The following is an 18822-nucleotide window of genomic DNA, read 5'->3' on the forward strand; positions in this document are numbered from 1 at the left end:
CAGCCAGCAGTGTTTCCATAGAAACAAGGCCACAATGCAAGGCGAGAGTTTTTGTTTTGGAGCAGACAATGCCAGACGTGCACAGCCTTTCTCATTATAATCCCCCCGTATCGTGCAAAAGGGAAAAGGACGTGGACATAAATTCTCCATAGTGGCTGAATCGTATGTGTGTGAGATCATCGCTTCAGACAGCAGAGGAGGCGTGCGGTTTGCATTGGAGAGGCTCCTAAATGAGCCAAATATGAGCGGTGCAAAGAGCTTACAGATGCAGAGGCTTTCTCTCGCTGCTCATGTTATACAGAAATACCACCAGGGCGCAAGAGCATTTTGACATTAAGTGCCTGTGTGTTGTGGCTTAGATGCTTGCACTTTTTTCGGCGGCCTGTAATTTAAACTCTTACTGGATAAAAGCCTCAAAGATATCTCCCATTAATTTCCAGTGACAAGGCTTGTGGTTTTGAAAATTCATGGATAAATCAAATGACAACATGTTGATGCCATTTGTTGTAGAAGTTAAAGGAGAAACTGTACCAAAGAATTGAACTTCTGCAGTTAATTTGAACTTTCTTTTTAAATATGATTATTGCAGCCTGTTCTCATGAACCATTCATTCAAAAAGCTACGAAAAGTTGAGCACTGTAATTCGTAAGCATTCACAAAGCTCTGTAGCGGCTTAAACAACTAGCAACTGCCGCTCGGCATCATGGAGCTCGTATCCAGCCGGCGTCACATGACCAGTCGACGGTCTCCTGACACGCGGGACAAGAATGGGACACAAACCCCCGGTCTCCTGAGTGAACGTCCTTTGTTTTCGGAGGAGGACAGTATCGAGATTACCCAACACCTGAATTCAATTTAAAGTGCTCATATTATGCTCATTTTCAGGTTCATAATTGTATTTAGAGGTTATATCAGAATAGGTTTACATGGTTTAATTTTCCAAAAACACCATATTTTTGGGAGTCGCACATGCTCAGTAGCTAGGTAAGGACTACTAGCCAGTCAGAAGCAGAGTATGAGGGCATTACCCTGACAGTACCTAGGTAAGGACTACTAGGCAGTCAGAAGCAGAGTATGAGGGCGTGTCCTGACAGTACCTAGGTAAGGACTACTAGCCAGTCAGAAGCAGAGTATGAGGGCGTGTCCTGACAGTACCTAGGTAAGGACTACTAGCCAGTCAGAAGCAGAGTATGAGGGCATTACCCTGACAGTACCTAGGTAAGGACTACTAGCCAGTCAGAAGCAGAGTATGAGGGTGTGCCCTGACAGTACCTAGGTAAGGACTACTAGCCAGTCAGAAGCAGAGCATGAGGGCATTACCCTGACAGTACCTAGGTAAGGACTACTAGCCAGTCAGAAGCAGAGTATGAGGGTGTGCCCTGACAGTACCTAGGTAAGGACTACTAGCCAGTCAGAAGCAGAGCATGAGGGCGTGCCCTGACAGTACCTAGGTAAGGACTACTAGGCAGTCAGAAGCAGAGTATGAGGGCGTGTCCTGACAGTACCTAGTTAAGGACTACTAGCCAGTCAGAAGCAGAGTATGAGGGCGTGTCCTGACAGTACCTAGGTAAGGACTACTAGCCAGTCAGAAGCAGAGTATGAGGGCATTACCCTGACAGTACCTAGGTAAGGACTACTAGCCAGTCAGAAGCAGAGTATAAGGGTGTGCCCTGACAGTACCTAGGTAAGGACTACTAGGCAGTCAGAAGCAGAGCATGAGGACGTGCCCTGACAGTACCTAGGTAAGGACTACTAGGCAGTCAGAAGCAGAGCATGAGGACGTGCCCTGACAGTACCTAGGTAAGGACTACTAGCCAGTCAGAAGCAGAGCATGAGGACGTGCCCTGACAGTACCTAGGTAAGGACTACTAGCCAGTCAGAAGCAGAGTATGAGGGTGTGCCCTGACAGTACCTAGGTAAGGACTAGTAGCCAGTCAGAAGCAGAGTATGAGGGAGTGCTATGCTAGCAGCTAGGCGAGCATTATAACGTGTGTTCCAAAGTGACCACGTCTGTCTCTGAAGTAAAGGCTGGACTACAACAGAGCTGTTTGGAGCAGTTGGTTAACAGTGTTTTCTGTTGGAGATGGTAAGTCCCTTTGGGGGGGGACTTTGGGCTTTTTCACTTTGTAAACCTATAACGTGCACATATAACACAATAAAGGAAAGGGAAAAAGCCAAAAAGCATAATATGAGCGCTTTAAACAAATTGCATGTTACCATAATGTCTCAGTTCACATTCCTCTGTGATTTAGATATTGTCAAGAGCAGCCTTAACTTTTAAACTTAGCTCGCTCCTTTCTTACTCTCAGGACGCAGAGTATCTGTCATCATAACCTCGTCGGGAGATGATGGCTCTGCAGAAAGCCTCTCTCTGTTCCGGCCTATTCATAGCATCAGTCAGTGCTGACAGCAGCCTGTCAGAGAGGGAAAAGAGAGCCCCGAACACTCATAAAACTGAGCCCATAGCCGACACATCCGACCCAGAGATGCTGATCTGCAGCTAATTATAGCCGCAGTAATTACCATCCTTATTAACATTCAGAACAGCACATTTATTGTTGACTTGGGATAAAAATGGTTTTTATTTTCGGGCTGCATTTTAACATAAATCAGAGTTGTCCACCGCTGGGAAATTACAGAGAATAAAACCTACATTTTTCTGAAGGCAGACATGGTTTACTGGGTAAAATTGTAACTTCTTAAACCACACGACGAGACTGGGATCAGATTGGCACAAAAAGTCACCGTCTCGTAAGCAAAAGAAGAAAAACGAATGTCTACATTCCTGAAAAAGTAACAATGCTTTTACTGGGTTTTTTTTTTTTTTTTTTTTTTTTTATTAATAAAAAATAATTTTTTTTTATTTTTTTTATTTTTTTTTTTTTTTATTTTTTTTTAAAAATTATATAAAAAATGTTTATATAAAAAAAAAAAAAAAAAAAAAAGAAGGTTAAAGAAGAGAGAGAGGGGAGGGGGGGGGGAAGGAAGTGTAGAAAAAAAAAAAAAAAAAAAATAAAAAAAAATTTTTTTTAAAAAAAAAAAGAGGGGAGGAGGGGGGGGAGAAAAAAAAAAGAATATTTTATTTTAGTAGGTTTTTACATTTTTTTTTTTTTTTTTTTTTTTATAAATAATAAAATTAAAAAAAAAAAAAAAAAAAAAAAAAAATAAGATTGGTTGGGGGGGAAAAAGACCCCCCTTCTTTTTTTATTTAATATATCATGTGAAAAAAAACCGCCGGGGGGCGCAGAAAAAAAGGAAGAAGAAAAAAAAAAAGGGGGGGAAAAGAGCAGGGAAGCGAGGAGGAGCTAAGCATATGAGTTGGAAATACTATATATATATATATATATATATATATATATATATATATATATATATATATATATATATATATTTTGTCTTAAAGCTTTAGTGCTTAACTTTTTGATATTAATGAACGTCCGTTACATTCATGTCGTTGACAAATTAGTTGCTACAAAGCTAATTAAGACTATCAGCTCCACACAGCTCTCTCTGGATTTCTCAGTATGACTATGTTCAGAAGATTGTGGCGACCAGCGACATTCCCGCGCAGAAGCTCGAGTGAAGATAATAACGTCTTCTGAAGAGTCCATCATGTTTTTTTTTAATCCTCCGTGTCCTCCTTGGCTACTAGCAACTGCGTGTAGGAGGGGTGGGGGGTGGTTGGCAATCAAGGAAGACTTGTATCATGTGGATGCGGCAACAGTTTAGTTGTCATTACTTAGAATTCCTCATGGGGGCGACAGAAACTACGCGCTATAGCTTTAAGATTGTTTTTTGGGCATTTTGGCCTTTAATGGATAGGACAGTTGCAGACAGGGAAGTGGGGAGAGACAGGGGGAAGACATGCAGCAAAGGGCCACAGGTCGGATCCCCCGGGGGGGGGGGGGGGGGGGCCAAAACCCCTCCAAAGCGGGGGGGGCGGCCCCCCCCACCACCCCCCCCCCCCCCCCCCTCTTCTTCTTTTTTTATTTCCCCCCCCCCCCCCCCCCTTTTTTTTTTTTTACCCTTTCTCGTATCACAACAACCTCAAATAAACAAAGTATATGACAGTATCACAGTAGCAGCTCAGCTATGTCTTCTTCTTTTACAAACCGGTCAAATAGCCTACAGATATTCTCATACACCCCCAATCTGCCTCTCAATATACTGTATATGTCATTCTCTCCATGGACATATATTGCGCCATATTCTTGAGCCAAGCACCAATTGTAAGTGCCTCCATTTTCTTCCAGATGAGAGCTACAGTCCTTTTTGCCTGTAGTATAGCGAAATCAATAAATCAATATCAATGTGGCCACAAAGAGACCCAAAGTTACTACAAAGAGACAAAAAATGACTCCAGAGATGCAAAACGACGGCAGAGACTCTAAATGAGTGAAAATATACACAAAATGACCAAAAACACACACACACACCGACTACAAACGACCCCAAAAACTATAAAGAGACACAAAAACGACCACGAAGACATGCAAAACGACTAAAAATAGATGTAAAACGACCACGAAGAGATGCTAAGCAATCACATAGTAAAGTGAAATAACTCGAAATAGATGCAAAACAATCACAAAGATGTAAAATAGCCAGAAAATGACGAAAGACAGATGCAAAACGACTAACAGGGGGACGCAAAATACTTTTTGAGACTCTTTGAGCTTTGGTGTCTTGTTAGACAGGGTGGGGGGCCTCTTACAGGAGGGCCCATTGTCTCATAATCCGTCAATGCACAGGACAAAACGCACATTAAGTAGTATACTATTGCAAAAAATGCAATAGGCAACAGAAGGTTTCTGTAGACTTTAAGAGAGCAATGCACGCTCCTCTGCTCAAAGTTTCACAAGGAATCTCTTATTCTTCTACAAACAAACCTCAAAACTGAAATAAAAACCACCAGAATGATGTGAAAGATGCTTTAAGCAGCTTTAAGGGTGGCAGTCAGTCAGTGCAGGCTGTGCTTTGTGTATTCGATGCTCTGATAAGACACAACTCATCACTTTTCCTATCAAAACCATCATCCAAAATCTTATCTTGTGAACGGACAAATGCAGACATGCATCGGCAGAATGTGCAATCATTTTTGGACATGCATTTTTTCCAACAACATGGTCCAAGAGTCTGACTTTGAAGGATCGTACTGCTGTGTGTTTTTAAGGGCAGAAACGTGTGTGATCACAGCAGCTTTGTCCGAACTTGCTTCAGACAGACTGGCAGACGCATCCGAGGTACTAAAAGTCACTCAGATTGACATCTGGATTCCATATCTGTTCTCAAAGCATCATGCTGGCATCTTTATCACGTGTCGCTCTCTCTGTGCTGTGGTCAGAAAACATCCATAAACCTGCAGCTTGTTTCTTTGGTAACTTAAGATCCAGACGTCCGATGAAAATCCTTCATCAATGCACAACATATAGGTTTGAGTTCTTTTCAGACATTTTAATGCAAAGAAATCCACATATTATACCTTCAAAAGGAAACCTACATGGCTATAAAAACGTACAACAACATTTAAGACATAAGGGGTCTTAGTGCGTCCCATCAAGGAAGGAAAGACGCGAGGAAATCATGCAAGGAGAGAGGAAACGAGGAAACGTGTTTTTAGAGAGATGAGATGAATTTGCCAGCTGTATGGGTGGAATGGCTTTCAGCCGCTCGTCTTCCAGGAAGGCTACTCTCTGTATCCTCTCTCATAGCTCCTCCGAGATCCCTCCTCGCTCATAGCTCCTCGGGACAGGAATAAGAGCTTTGAGACGGCCTTCACGAAGGAGGGTCAGTGTGACTTTCGGTTCAAGCGAGGAGCGAGGAGATATCAAAATAAGAGACTTGGGATTTAGCCTTTGTGGGAAGTTCCCTTTACCGACATTCCCAGAACAGGGAGCAGAGAGTACTTTTTATGTGCGCTGTGGAACAGAACACTGCTTCATTTCCAAAAAATAAGAAGGAAAAAGAATAATGGCGGCCTTGTTCTTTTACATCTGAGAACTTTGGCTTCTTTTGTCGGGTAGAATCGGTATTATGTACAGGTGAGTATGGTTTTTTTTCTTTAAAAGTTTCAGATGATAGGCTATCCAGCCCAAATCCTGAATATGATCAAACCATATAAACACACCTCTAACACACACACACACACACACACACACACACACACACACACACTAGGCCCTCACCTCTCCCTCTCCTGCTCCAGCAGGTTGGTGAAGTCGTCGCTCTTGTTCATGAAGTCCGAGTGTTTGCGTTTCTCGTTGTCCAGCTCCATGACGGTGCGCCGGTGACATTTCTCTGCCAGCAGCAGCTGCTCCAACATGCGTTTGTACGTCTCCTTCTGTTTGTCCTCCAGACGGTCCAACTGACGGGGAAACACGTCAACACTCATTATTAACAACAACTCAGAGGCTGACACCACATCTGCTCGGCCGGCCGGCACAATATCCCCAACCATTAGCTACGGTTATGGTGATGTTGTGTGTGTGCGGGATAACAATGAGCAGAGAGACTCTTTCCACACAATTACCAGCTTTATTCACGCCAACTGCATTTGCAATTGTTCGGCCTTTTGACGACACCCTGCAGACTTCAACGAGCATGGAAAATTTCATTTTCAAAAAGGAACCACTGCTATTCAACACACAGAAGAACGTGATTTAAAGTAAAGTGCAAGTACTTCAAATCTGTACTGAAGAACAGTACTTGAGTGAATTGAATAATTTCACCACTGAATTGTCGGCAAAATAAAGACACACTTTAAAACGTTATTCATTTTATTTCTTTATTTTTTATTTTAAAACTGTTAATGTATATGATAAGCTTCTGACTTTCTGGAGTTCTGGGTTCGACTCCTATTTGAAAATAAAATGTTTTACTTAAAGTTGCCCTGCCACATGTATTTCATGACTTTGTGGTAATGTCTGAAGTTCTACCATAGACTCTGTAAAATGTTTTGTGGAAAAAAATGCCTTGGTTACCTTGTTTCAAGCCATTCTAGCGTGGTAGAAGGCCTGCAGGAAGACTCGATTTGTACCAGTTCTCATAAATTTTCAACGAGCTAAGCTGCTTGACTCTGATTGGCTAACAGCTAGCCAATGAGAGCCTGGCTATCAGCATCTTTTACCCAGCGCAACTGGGCGAGCTCATGAATAGTAATGAGCTCAGGCAACATGACGTCAGACTGACCAGCTTTTGTAATTGGTCTGATTTCTCTGCTTATTTCTGTTCAGTGGCTAGAGCTGACAGAGGAGATAGCAGTTCATTTTCACATTCACCACTAACACCAACACATATGGACCTAACATATTTCAAAAAATACAAGTAAAAACGGTTTTGTGTGGCAGGGCACCTTTAAGGAATGTGCTTAACCTTCAGGAAGTGAAGTAATGTCCAATTCAAACATAAAGAGAGAGAGAACACCAACATTAGTGGTGCAAATCTTATCTGAATTTACAAAGAATTGGCAAAAGGAAATGCAAATGAATGTGAGTTTCTATCCACTACTGTGTCGCTCTTCGGTTAAAACCTCAACGTGACTTTCCTGACCGAAGTGAAATATCTGGTCTTGCTATTTCCTCAAACGTAACAAACTAATCAATAGAATTGGGCATCGAGAAACGGTTTCTACTTGGTATTGTTTCAAGAATTACGATTCCAATGGAATCGTTTATTTCATTGGAATTGTTTGTAATTGTTTGGAAAAATTTGGTTTTGAATCCGATCAAAGGTTCCAAACTAAAAGGTGCAGTAGGTAAGCCTTATAAAAGTAACTTTCTGTCATATCTGCTGAAACTGACCCTCTGTTCCAGTAGAACTACATGAAGCAGGTCATTTAAAAAGCTGACACCACTTACAGCCTGTAGTGTGATTTTCAAAAATCCACCGCTCCCTGTTCAGATGCACCAATCAGGGCCAGGGGGGGTGTCTAACTGCATGTCAATCCCTGCTCATGCACACGCATTCATTCTCCCTTGTGGGGGGAGGGGCTTAGGAGACCGTTTTGGGCTTTATCGGAAAGTGGGGAGGGGCTGAGAAGTTGTCGATGTTCATATTTTTTGGCTAAGTCCTGGATCTTCGTAATCCTACCTACAGCACCTTTAATATGTGCAAGTTTTGGTTTCCTTACCCTACCCTACTTATCAATGTATTAGTATTGATGACCCATGTGGATGCAAAGTGCATAACTTTCCTGCTGTCCATTGTTGTAAGTATGTTCTTGTCTCACCTCGGCCATGGGTTTCTCGTACACGTCGTCAGTGCGGTTGTTGTGGTGGGTGAGCAGTCCGTCTCTCTGCAGCGCCTGCAGGGGTTTGGCGGGGTAGGCCGAGCCGTACTGAGCCTCCAGAGTCTCCGGTCGGGTTCTGTCCGACTTCAGCAGGCCGATGATGTCCTCTCTGGCCTGGAGAGACACAACACAGTCTTTAGCGTTTTTTTATCTTTAATGCTAGGGGTGGGGGGAAAAAAATCAATACAGATTAGTATCGCAATATTTTTTCCGTGGCAATTACTGTATCGATGCACAGACGCCAAGTATGGATCTGTTATTGTATATGTGTTGGTCAGTTTGTCTGCTTGACAATCCCATTTTGCAGTGAGATGAACAAATAGACAAGTTGATCTTTTTAGGTAAAACTGATCATCAACTGACATCATTTGAAATTGGGATGGATTTGAAGTTGGAAAAAAGCTCCACTTAACTACTTTTCTTTAAAGATTAAAAAAAAAATTATTAACACATCTGAGGGAAACACTTTAATCTTCTAATTTATCTTCTTTAATTTATTTGTTTGTTTTAAAAAAAGAAGGGTTATTACAATTAAAGAAAAGCATCAGCGAAAAGTGGCTTCAATCCTCAAATATAAGCATTTAAAAATCCATATCAAAGGTTTACAGGATGCACATTAGCAGTTATACCTTCATGTTGAAGCACTATAAACGCCCAGAGCTAAACAGGTGAGGTAAAAAGATGTACAGTTTGTGTTCCAGCCTTTATGTGTGGGCGTTTTAACAGCACAGTGATGCTCAGACACCAGCTGAGTTACAATCATTGCTAACATCATCTGAATGTGATGCTGCGCCCACGTGGGTCCAAGATATTACCTCATCGACTCCTTTCACGCTGACGTCACACATGCACAAAGAGAAAGGCAGGTTTGCGCCAGCAGAGGGAGCCGTTTCCTTCACTCTGCTCTGCCTCTTCACATACAACATGGCCATGACACAATCTCAAACCCTTATCTCAATATAAACACACCGGATCATCACTGTTCTCTCTGTGCACAAAGGATGATCTGCTTTCACCTCTGAGGCTGAGGCAACAAAAGGATCATTTTATTCATAAAGACATTATTTTGGGGGGCCTCTAGGATGGCTTTTGTCTTCATCGCTCTTTATGTGCTGTGGTCAGATAAATAAACCACCAAAGCTACATCCTTAAATCTGCAGCTTATTTATCTGGTAACTTAAGATCCAGACGTCCAATGATTCAAATCCTTGATCCGGTTAAAATAGAGAGTTAAACACCACAAAGATCTCAAAAGTGTGCTGTAAAAATGAGGCCTAAAAATGGACAGCTTCTGGCAGACAGCCACTAAGGGAAGAGCTCCCCAAATTTCGTTGTATGTTACCATGTACGATGACAATAAAGGTTGTCTGTCTGTCTGTCTGTCTGTCTGTCTGTCTGTCTATCTACCTATCTACCTATCTGCAACGCTGATGCATGCACAAAGATGACATGGACCGTTGAATAAAATGACAGCTTTCTAGATTTTTAGACATTTTACTGTAATGTATAATCCATACTATACATTTTGGAGGAAACTTACAGGCTAAAATATCGTTATCAATAAGGGACTGAACCGGAGGTTTCCGCCGGACGTCCCTCATTTCGACCGGTTGTCCGTCACCTTCTTCTTTCTTTGTGTTGGCGTTCTAAACTCCGGTGGATTTATGAGGACTATGGTTAAAGGCATACTATGCAATTTCCATTTTTGTCAGTACTTGTATTTAACGTTACCTTTGCTGCTTTTTAGCTCTCATCAACGAGTGAAAGCCTGACCGAGTGGGACTCTAGTCCGGTTCCTCATGCGGTCAGTTTCTCGTTTTCTTTTTCTTGACTCTTCCGACTGCGCTTTCTTCGTTTTCTTCGTCGACTCTTCTATGATTCACGTCTGAAATGCGTGCTAGTGTCTTCCATAGAGGCTGCTTCTTATATGTTGTTGATGTACAGTATGTGACGTCGTGCCGTAAGGCAAGTTGTGATTCTCGCGAGATTTGGCAGGGCGCCACCTCTCAAACCTGCATTGCGGCGTCCCCCCCTGCTTATTGGGATGATTCGCCCTACTACGAGTTTGTTTACCATCTAAATTACTTTGAAGCTATTATATTAAGGTACAAATCTTGCATAGTGTGCCTTTAACTGCCCCTCAGATTTCTGCAGGGTAAATCCAGACAGCTAGCTAGACTATCTGTCCAATCTGAGTTTTCTGTTGCACAACTAAAACTACTTTTGAACGTACACACGTTCCACCAAAAGAAGTTCCTTCCCGAGGCTATTTTGCAGAGACACTGTTGTTCTGTCTGGCGCTTAGCCCTGGAATTAAAATGGCTGTCGAGTGTGTGATAAGAATTTTACTCCTCTGGCGGCACTGTGTGAAATGTTGCTCCGTGTTGTGTATTTCTCTTACCCATCGCTAATGGAAAATATTTAGCACGCCCAAACACAGAATGGAAACGGAGGGTGAGGCAGCAGTTTCCTGCCTCTCTGGAGAGGACGTTATAAATGTGCCTCCATTAGAAAATCATTATCAGACTGGAACCCAGCAGCCGCCGGTGGGCTGTATCCACACCGGCAGAGGCTATTTTCAAAATCCAACCCATCACACACTGAGAGACAGCAATATGTCTCAGCACTTATGCTCTGCTGTATTTATGGTTTGTTACAGTAAGCTGCAGGTGCTTCCTCTCACTGCCTTAGGGAAGAGAATGATTTACTGGATGCTTTTGCAAAGAAAATAACTGACTAAATGGACTATTTTCAGTCTTTTTTAGTCTTCAGTTGGCATGGTAAACAAGTTGTCTAATGAGCATCCTCAGTCATCTCAATTAATAACAAAAGTCCCCGAGTCCCCGGCTCTCACAGCAATGAAACTGTAAATTAGCAAGTCATTAAAGAGACAAGAAGCTGTTTAAGTCCAGTGACTTCAAATTTACTTCACCAGCTTCTGAAATGTCTGGGTTTTAGAAAAATCTCTTCCTAGCATGATATTCTATATGATTTCCTATTTTCAATTCTTCACTGGAGAGTTAATAGTCCCAACTGCTACACATACTTTAGTCTCACTTTGCCAGCTGCGCTGTGGAGGGTTTGGCTAGTCCATACAGCATTCCAGGATGGGAGAAAAATGTGCTCTGGTTTATTGGCATTTCTTTAAACCAATCACAATCGTCTCAAGAAGGAACTTGTTTTGGTGGAACGTGTACGTTCAAAAGTAGTTTTAGTCGTGCAACAGAAAACTCAGATTGGACAGATGGTCTAGCTAGCTGTCTGGATTTACCCTGCAGAGATCTGAGGAGCAGTTAACCATAGTCCTCAGAAATCCACCGGAGGTTAGAACGCCAACACAGAGATAACGACAATGGTTTTTATCATTGATTGCATCGTATACCTCTGAGTCGGAATCAAATCAATTTGAATCAAATCGTGAAGTGCCTAGTGATTCCCACTAGCCTGGGAAAACCCTGACGAACTTCCGGCAAATTTGAGATTGTCCGTCTGGCCGAGAGCCCATTCAAGCCCATTTCCAATTTTTCTGAATCGAGGCACCAATCACAACCATTGAGGCGGGCTTTACACGATGCAACATGCTCGCCGGTTGAGGTGTTTTTCCGTCGCTCCGCATACATCATCTCCTTCATCGCTGTGATTGGTTTTAGGTCTATCCAATTGCGCCCAGAGGCATTTGAGTGGCATCCCACTCTCAGTTCCCACCCCTAATGGTTAATGTAAAATATTGATAAGTGCAACTTTAACTTATCCAAGTATGTTGAGAACAGGGTTAAAAATTGGCACTATCTACTAGCCAAATGCTGGTCAATTATGCAAGTGGCTGCTGGTTTTGCTTCACTCACCATCAAAATACAAACCCAATGGTAATCCATTGAGTGGCTGGTAAAATTTGAACATTCACTATCCATTTGGCTGGTAGACGAAAAAGTTAATTTTGAACCCTGGTTGAGAAACATTAAACGCTTACAAATGCTAATTTACGAAGAGAAAAAAATGATTTCAGAACCAGCAGTTCCTCCCATTTTGCAACTGTAGTAGTTCAGATTGGGTTAAATTGAGGGTTTGGTGAGGTTAAAGACTTAAAGGATGATGATCTGACAGTGGGGCTTAGACTTGTCATCAAAGTAATCAGAGGTTGACAGAAGTCCCAGACTGATTCGTACCTGAACTTCTCCCTCCATGATTCCCAGCAGGTGCAGCAGGTCCCTCTTTGACAGATCCCGTGCTGCTGCTGCCTTCCTGCCCTCTGCAGGTTTCTGAAGTTTCTTAGCTGACCCTGCCGTCCTCCCGTCCTTCTCCTCTCGCTGGACCTTCATCTTCCACTTTGTGAGCTCTGGCGTGTTCTCCACTTCCTGCTTTATGAAGCCTTTAGTGGGCTGGATTTGTCCGTCATCTGGACCCTCCATGGTGCAGCTCCTCGATCGCATTTTCTACCTGTGAGTAGAAACAAAATAGATGCCAATACATAAAACAGTGATCCTAGAAAAGCACACTACTGTCCTCCCCCCCAAAAAATGCCCCCATAGGTCGTTTGTTACAATATAACATAAGTTAGTTTGTAGTAGCGGCGCCCTCTAGTGGCCATAGTAATGGCCGGAGGCAGAGCAGAAAAGTGATGTGACAAAGTATAAAAGTGCCAAGTTTTGTGTAAGGAGGCAAACAAACAGGACTTTCACCTAAGAGACCAGGGTTCATGTCCCATGAGAACCGTGATGTTTTCCTTAACTTTACAGTTAGCTTCATGTGCGTAACTGGAAGTGATGTAATGTCTGATTTTAACCCAAACCATGATGTTTTTTCTAAACTTAACTAAGTAGTTTTGGTGCCTAAACCTAAGAAAACCGTGACCGTTGCGTTCAAATGCGACTGATGTTCTCTGATTTAGATATGAGTACGGAAAACACTCCTGTGGGTCGTATTAGAGGGGAGGAATTAGTCTCGCTGCGGAGGAAGGTCTGGCTAGTCCACACAGGATTCCAGGATGGGAGAAAAACGTGCTCTTGTTTATTGGCATTTCTTTAAACCAATCACAATCGTCTTGGGCGGAGCAACTTTGCCTCTGCAAAATAGCCATATAGGAACTTGTTTTGGTGAAACATGTGTACGTTCAAAGGTTGTTTTAGTCGTGCAACAGAAAACTCAGATTGGACAGATAGTCCAGCTAGCTGTCTGGATTTACCCTGCAGAGATCTGAGGAGCAGTTAACCATAGTCCTCACAAATCCACCGGAGGTTAGAACGCCAACACAGAGGAAGAAGAAGGGGACGGACATCTGGCCAAAATGAGGGACATCCGGCGGGATTTCTGGCGGCACCAGAGCAATCCCGGAAGTGAAACGTCGTTGATATAGACTAAGTAGGAATAAATGACTTATATTGTCGTATGGTTTGGAGGACTTGTTGAGCAGACTTTACTACAATATGTTAAGACTATTTTCCTTTCCTCCACGCAGCCATTGGTTTAATTTCATTTCAGGAAACTCACTGGTGGTGTGTTCATAAACTACAATTCATCATTATCCTAAGCCAGTGTCTATACTTTCTTATTGTTTCACGTCATTGTTTGATGTTCCAGCAACATAGTCCATTAATGCAGTGATTTTTGGCAGCCTAGTCTGAAAATTTTGACTTACTCACTTGAATTTTTGAACCACAAAAGCACACTTGCATGTGATGATAGCACGACTTTGACAAGAAACCATGATGGATTACCTATCTTACCTATCAAAGTTTCAAATTCTGCAAGGTGGTTTCCATTGCATACTGAAAGGATATTGTACCAAGAGCGGCCTGAAAGATTAATCTAAAAAAAATAACAGTATGATTAAGAAAATGTGTGGCAGTTATGTAAAACAGAGCAACACTTAGTGGGTAAAACATGCAAAAGCACCAGCATGATTATATTTACAGGACTTTAACGGGACAATAGCTCACAACTATGTGTCCAAACAAGTATGTTGATATATATCTGAGTACCTCTTCCACCACTGGTTGGACGGTCACTACTTCACACTTAATTTAAGTTGTAGAAGCCAAACAAATAAACATGACATTGACAGCTGGGCCGGCTGATATTGGGAGATGGGATCCTTACAAAGGAACAAGTTATTGGATCTGAAAGAGGCCAAAGTTCCCTGAGGCTGCAGGTCTGGATGAAAGCAGACCGTGACTCAGCTAGAGAGAATCCTGGCAGTGAAGTGGTAGCAACCACGTTAACGCGGCCTGTTATTAATAGTTGTTTCAGGGGAGATGCCAAGATCTCCCACGCGTCAAAACCACAGTCTTCATTCTGACGGCCAGACCCGGTGAACTGGGAGAATAACTGGAAGAGTCACTGGGAGAGCTGGTGGGCAACATCTAAAGCCAAGACAAGCCTGAAGCAGCAGCTGGAAGGTTTAAGCTTAGGAGGAGGAACCTTTTGAGGAGATCTGGAGTCAATAACAAGCTCTGTCATATGCAGTTGGCTTTATATTATCAAGCACACACATGCGAATACACTTTGTGGTTTTAAATACAAATTAAAAAATGGTTCTTGATTAGAGTTCATCAATTCTGTCATGACGTCCCAGACCAATTGTAGCTGCTCTTCCTCTTTGTCGCCAGCTAACATTAAGAGTTTAGTTTTGATATTATGTGTTTTGCTTTTGAGTTGCTCTTTCCCAATACTTTCATTTCCTTCCTTTTCAGTTTTTATCAAGTTTGATCCAATGGCTTTTTGAATCTGGTTGCTGGGAGAGGATTTTTCTTAAGCTGCCATACTCATGTCAAATGAGATATTGAGAGAGATATACGAGATATTTATATCAACCGACATTTCAGTGTGTGATTTTCTGCTTCCCAAAGACATGCAACATTGTAGAATGCTTTACGTACAATGTTTCGAGCCTAAATCGGCTCTTCGTCATTAAAGGTGCCGCATGAAACATAAAGTTGCCATTTAAGAGACTGCTTTCAGGAAGGTGGAGGAAGGGAGTTTAATATGAAAATACAGTAAATTGCAAGAGTAATAAAATGTTCAAATGGCTAATGAGTTAAAACACCAAAGTTGTTTTTTTGTTTCATTTGGATTTTGCAGGATGTTGACATCTATTTTTATTCCAGTATGTTAAAGGCCATAAACTGAAGTTTATTGACATTTATAACTCAAGGTTTTAGAAATATCATAGTTATGCAACTTATTGGACAGACTGAAATCGCATTAACGTTTTGTTGGAAATAACATCATTGAGATTTAAGTGATCCTTAAAAGCGTAAAACCATCCTGCAACTGAAAAAGTGAGCAAACATAAGGTCTGTAAATAGAGACGGTTTGTGTACAGGTTTCATCCGGGTTGCCAAGTGTTTGTCAAAAAGTTTTGCAGGCCTCATTTGAACTGAGAGTCGACATGTCCCAGATAAACAAACTGATCCGCGTGAATAGTTTACCGTCACAAGCGAGGAACTCTGATTCAAGGAGTAATTTCACAGAGTGACCTCATCAGTGAAGAACAGTCAAGCACTGACGATAGATTCCCCTTTGAGGGTTTGTCCGTCACGAAAACAGTCCGCTCACAAATACACAAATTCCACCAGCTCCTTAAAATGTTTGTTATTTCAAACCTCTGCCGACTTGTGCTCTACGGCCAAAGGCATGTGGACATCTTGTGCTTTTGGTCTGGGGCTGCTCAATGCTACAGCATACAATGATATTTTTTGAAAATAGTACTTCGTGGAACAAATCCAGCTCCATAAAGAAATGGTTTTCCAAGTTTGGCGTTAAAGAACTTGACATCAACCCCCATGCAACACCTTTGGGAAGAACTGGAACACCGACTGGGAGTCAGAGACTGTTCTCCCCTAAAAAACGCTTCCATGGGTCATTTGTTCAAGCAGCAATTACAACTCATATTTCTACAGAAAGTCGCCAGACTTGTCACTAGTCGCTTTTTTGAAAAAAAGTCGCTAAAGGGGTCTGAAAAGTCGCTAAATCTAGCATTTCCGGTAAGTGTTTTAACATAAGTGTTCCTTTTGGGACAATACTAACCATCGAAAGTGGGCACTATAGCTGTAAGTGCTCAGCGCACATTAGCAGTGTACTAACGGAAGTATGCGGAATGAGACACAGCCAGTATGTGTTATGCTAATATTAGCATGACTCGGTTGCGTTAGCTTTACTAACAGAGCATGTAAACAACACTTTTGATGTCTCCGGAACAGCTTGCCCAGTTTTACCAGTTTACGTTGGCGGTAATACGACCAACATTAGCCCAGCGACTGGTCCGTTCATCTCAGGTTGAGAAAAGATCCCTGCTGGTGAACTCTTTTACAGCCCACTACTGTTTAAAACTGCCTATTCCACTTGATGTCAATTGCTCTGCCTCTTTCTGTTGTTTTTATTGTTGTTTTATTCTTAATTTTTTTGCTGCTTTGAAATGTCTTATGAATCCCCGTACGGTGTCCTTGAGTGTCGAGAAAGGCGCCTTTAAATAAAATGTCTTATTATTATTATTTACTACACTGAAACGTATTGTCTGTCCTTCGCCTCTATTTGTGGGCTGGACCCTGTGCAGCGGACGCAGCTGTTTGTTTGGTGAAATTTTAAAAGGAGTATTTTTAGGGTCTCCCCACTTGTGTTGTTCGGAGTCCAACAAGGGGATACTCCATATCACTTAATGATCCATCAGCGGATTCCAGAAACTCCATTTCCTCACAGCTGCAGCTCTCACACTCCTCCACAACACCACTTGTTGTAAATAAACAGCCGCTGCATGTTTATCGCGCTAGCTTACAGCGCCTAAACAGTCAGTAATTAAATAGAGGTCACGTACGGTCAATCCCTGAGACAAAAACAGCAGAGCAGTAAACAGCCACTGGGTCATGTTTCTTTGTATTTAGCTCGTATTGTAATGATATATTAGAGACGTGTCCTCGGGTAAATATAGATCATGCTAGCATGTCTGGCCTCAATTGTTTAATCTTTTTTTTTTTTAAACATTAGCTGCATTACACAAGACTCATGATTAAAAACAAAGATGAAATCTGCCATGTCATAGTTGGCTAATTGTACTACAAGAGCATGTTAGCATTGGGGACAATTAGCTAGCTAAAAGTAGGGCTATTTCTTTTCGGAGCTTAACAGTCTATCAAACATATTTTAGCTTCCAGGTGCTGACTCAACCTGCGGCTGCCATATTTGGTGGTAGATATGCATAAGACGTTTACAACTTCACGTTACAACTATGACTGCAGAGTAAATTATATATAGAAATACTGTGGCAATATAGAACGTTATCCTTTAAATTTGGGTTCAATTACCTTGAACAGAAGATTATAGCTGACTTGAGTTGAGGTGTCCTTTTTGTGTCCATTTTTTAGGCACTTCTGCATTACTTAGGGCCGAGTCAGATATATTTGGGTTTTCAGAAAAATCCCAGCCATAACTACTGGTGAAACGTATTACCAAGTCACAAACTTCTAATTATGGTAAGATAAAAGGTTTCGAAACAGTGTTAGCTTGTTAGATAGCCAGTATCTGTCAGCGTTGGTGAATGTCAGTTGACATCAGCTTTTCTCTGTTGCCAGATCTGGCTCAAACAGAGTACATTTCTCCGGATTTGTCCGTCTGAAAAATGCCATTTTAGTGTGAGAACATTCTGGGGCTGTAGCTTGTGAAAAATGGTTCCAATATTTACTTTGGTGACTATGGGAAATAGAATCGGACGAAGGCTGTGTTCATATTCTCTTCTCCCATTGGAATCAATAGACTCAGGTTCGCCGCTAATGTAAAGTCAGCAGGCTAAATTGGTTAATATTACATTTGATACAATATGGCTTTAATGCAACTGTGCAGAGCTCCCTTTGGTTTGCTTTCGGAGTGATGGCAGCGAGCCAAAGTCACCAGCTCAAATTTATAGTTCTTCAAACTTCATGCTTTTCATGTGCAACATGATTTAGGCATGTAGATTGAAATATTACTATATAAGGGAACGATCAGCTTGAGGAGGTTTAAAGAGGTCTGGCCTGTCACTGTAACTCATTATAAGGAGGAAAGTAATGCAGTCAGTCATCTGTGCTGCAGAAGGACTTCAGATAGAGAGTCCTGAGAGCCAAGAGGAGGACATTGGTAACTTTACAGCAGAGCCAAAACAAATATACTCCTGTCATTAATCCACTGTTTAATATTTCAGTCAAATGTGGATCATGATTTGTTAGATCTGTCTAGCAGGAAAAGGGATTTAATCACAGATTTCAATTCCCCAAATGCCCCTGACTTCACACTTCACTGGACCGAAACTCCTTTCTCCTCGGACAACAGATCTGCAGGATAATCTGTCCAAGAAAACTCTGCATTTATTTATTTTCGTGCAGTTCCTGAAATTAAATCTCATCACACCAATAGTATCGGCACAAAATTGCTTGACTTCTCTGGTACATGGGCTGCATCCAAAAATTAGGCAGGCAACAAAATAAAATCCAGAACCACTAGGAAGACTAAACACTGGAAACTTCACATTGAGGGCCAGGAAGAAATGCAGAAAATCTGACAGTGAAACA

The 18822-nt window shown here is 41.9% G+C and overlaps 1 protein-coding gene across 5 annotated transcripts in view; it reads right to left on the reverse strand.

Annotated features, from left to right (window-relative positions):
- Window positions 1-18822, reverse strand: part of LOC120547299 (filamin-A-interacting protein 1) — a 50129-nt gene that overhangs the window by 13955 nt on the left and 17352 nt on the right. For all 5 annotated transcript variants that reach the window (XM_039782843.1, XM_039782842.1, XM_039782841.1 and 2 more), the window contains exons 2-4: window positions 12454-12724; window positions 8228-8401; window positions 6186-6364 (exon numbers count right to left, since the gene is read on the reverse strand). In XM_039782843.1, coding sequence (XP_039638777.1) covers window positions 6186-6364; window positions 8228-8401; window positions 12454-12717 — 617 coding nt within the window. In that variant the 5' untranslated portion in view covers window positions 12718-12724. The remainder of the gene's footprint in view (window positions 1-6185; window positions 6365-8227; window positions 8402-12453; window positions 12725-18822) is intronic.

The sequence above is a fragment of the Perca fluviatilis genome, chromosome 18 (assembly GCF_010015445.1).
Source record: "Perca fluviatilis chromosome 18, GENO_Pfluv_1.0, whole genome shotgun sequence".
NCBI lineage: Eukaryota > Metazoa > Chordata > Actinopteri > Perciformes > Percidae > Perca > Perca fluviatilis.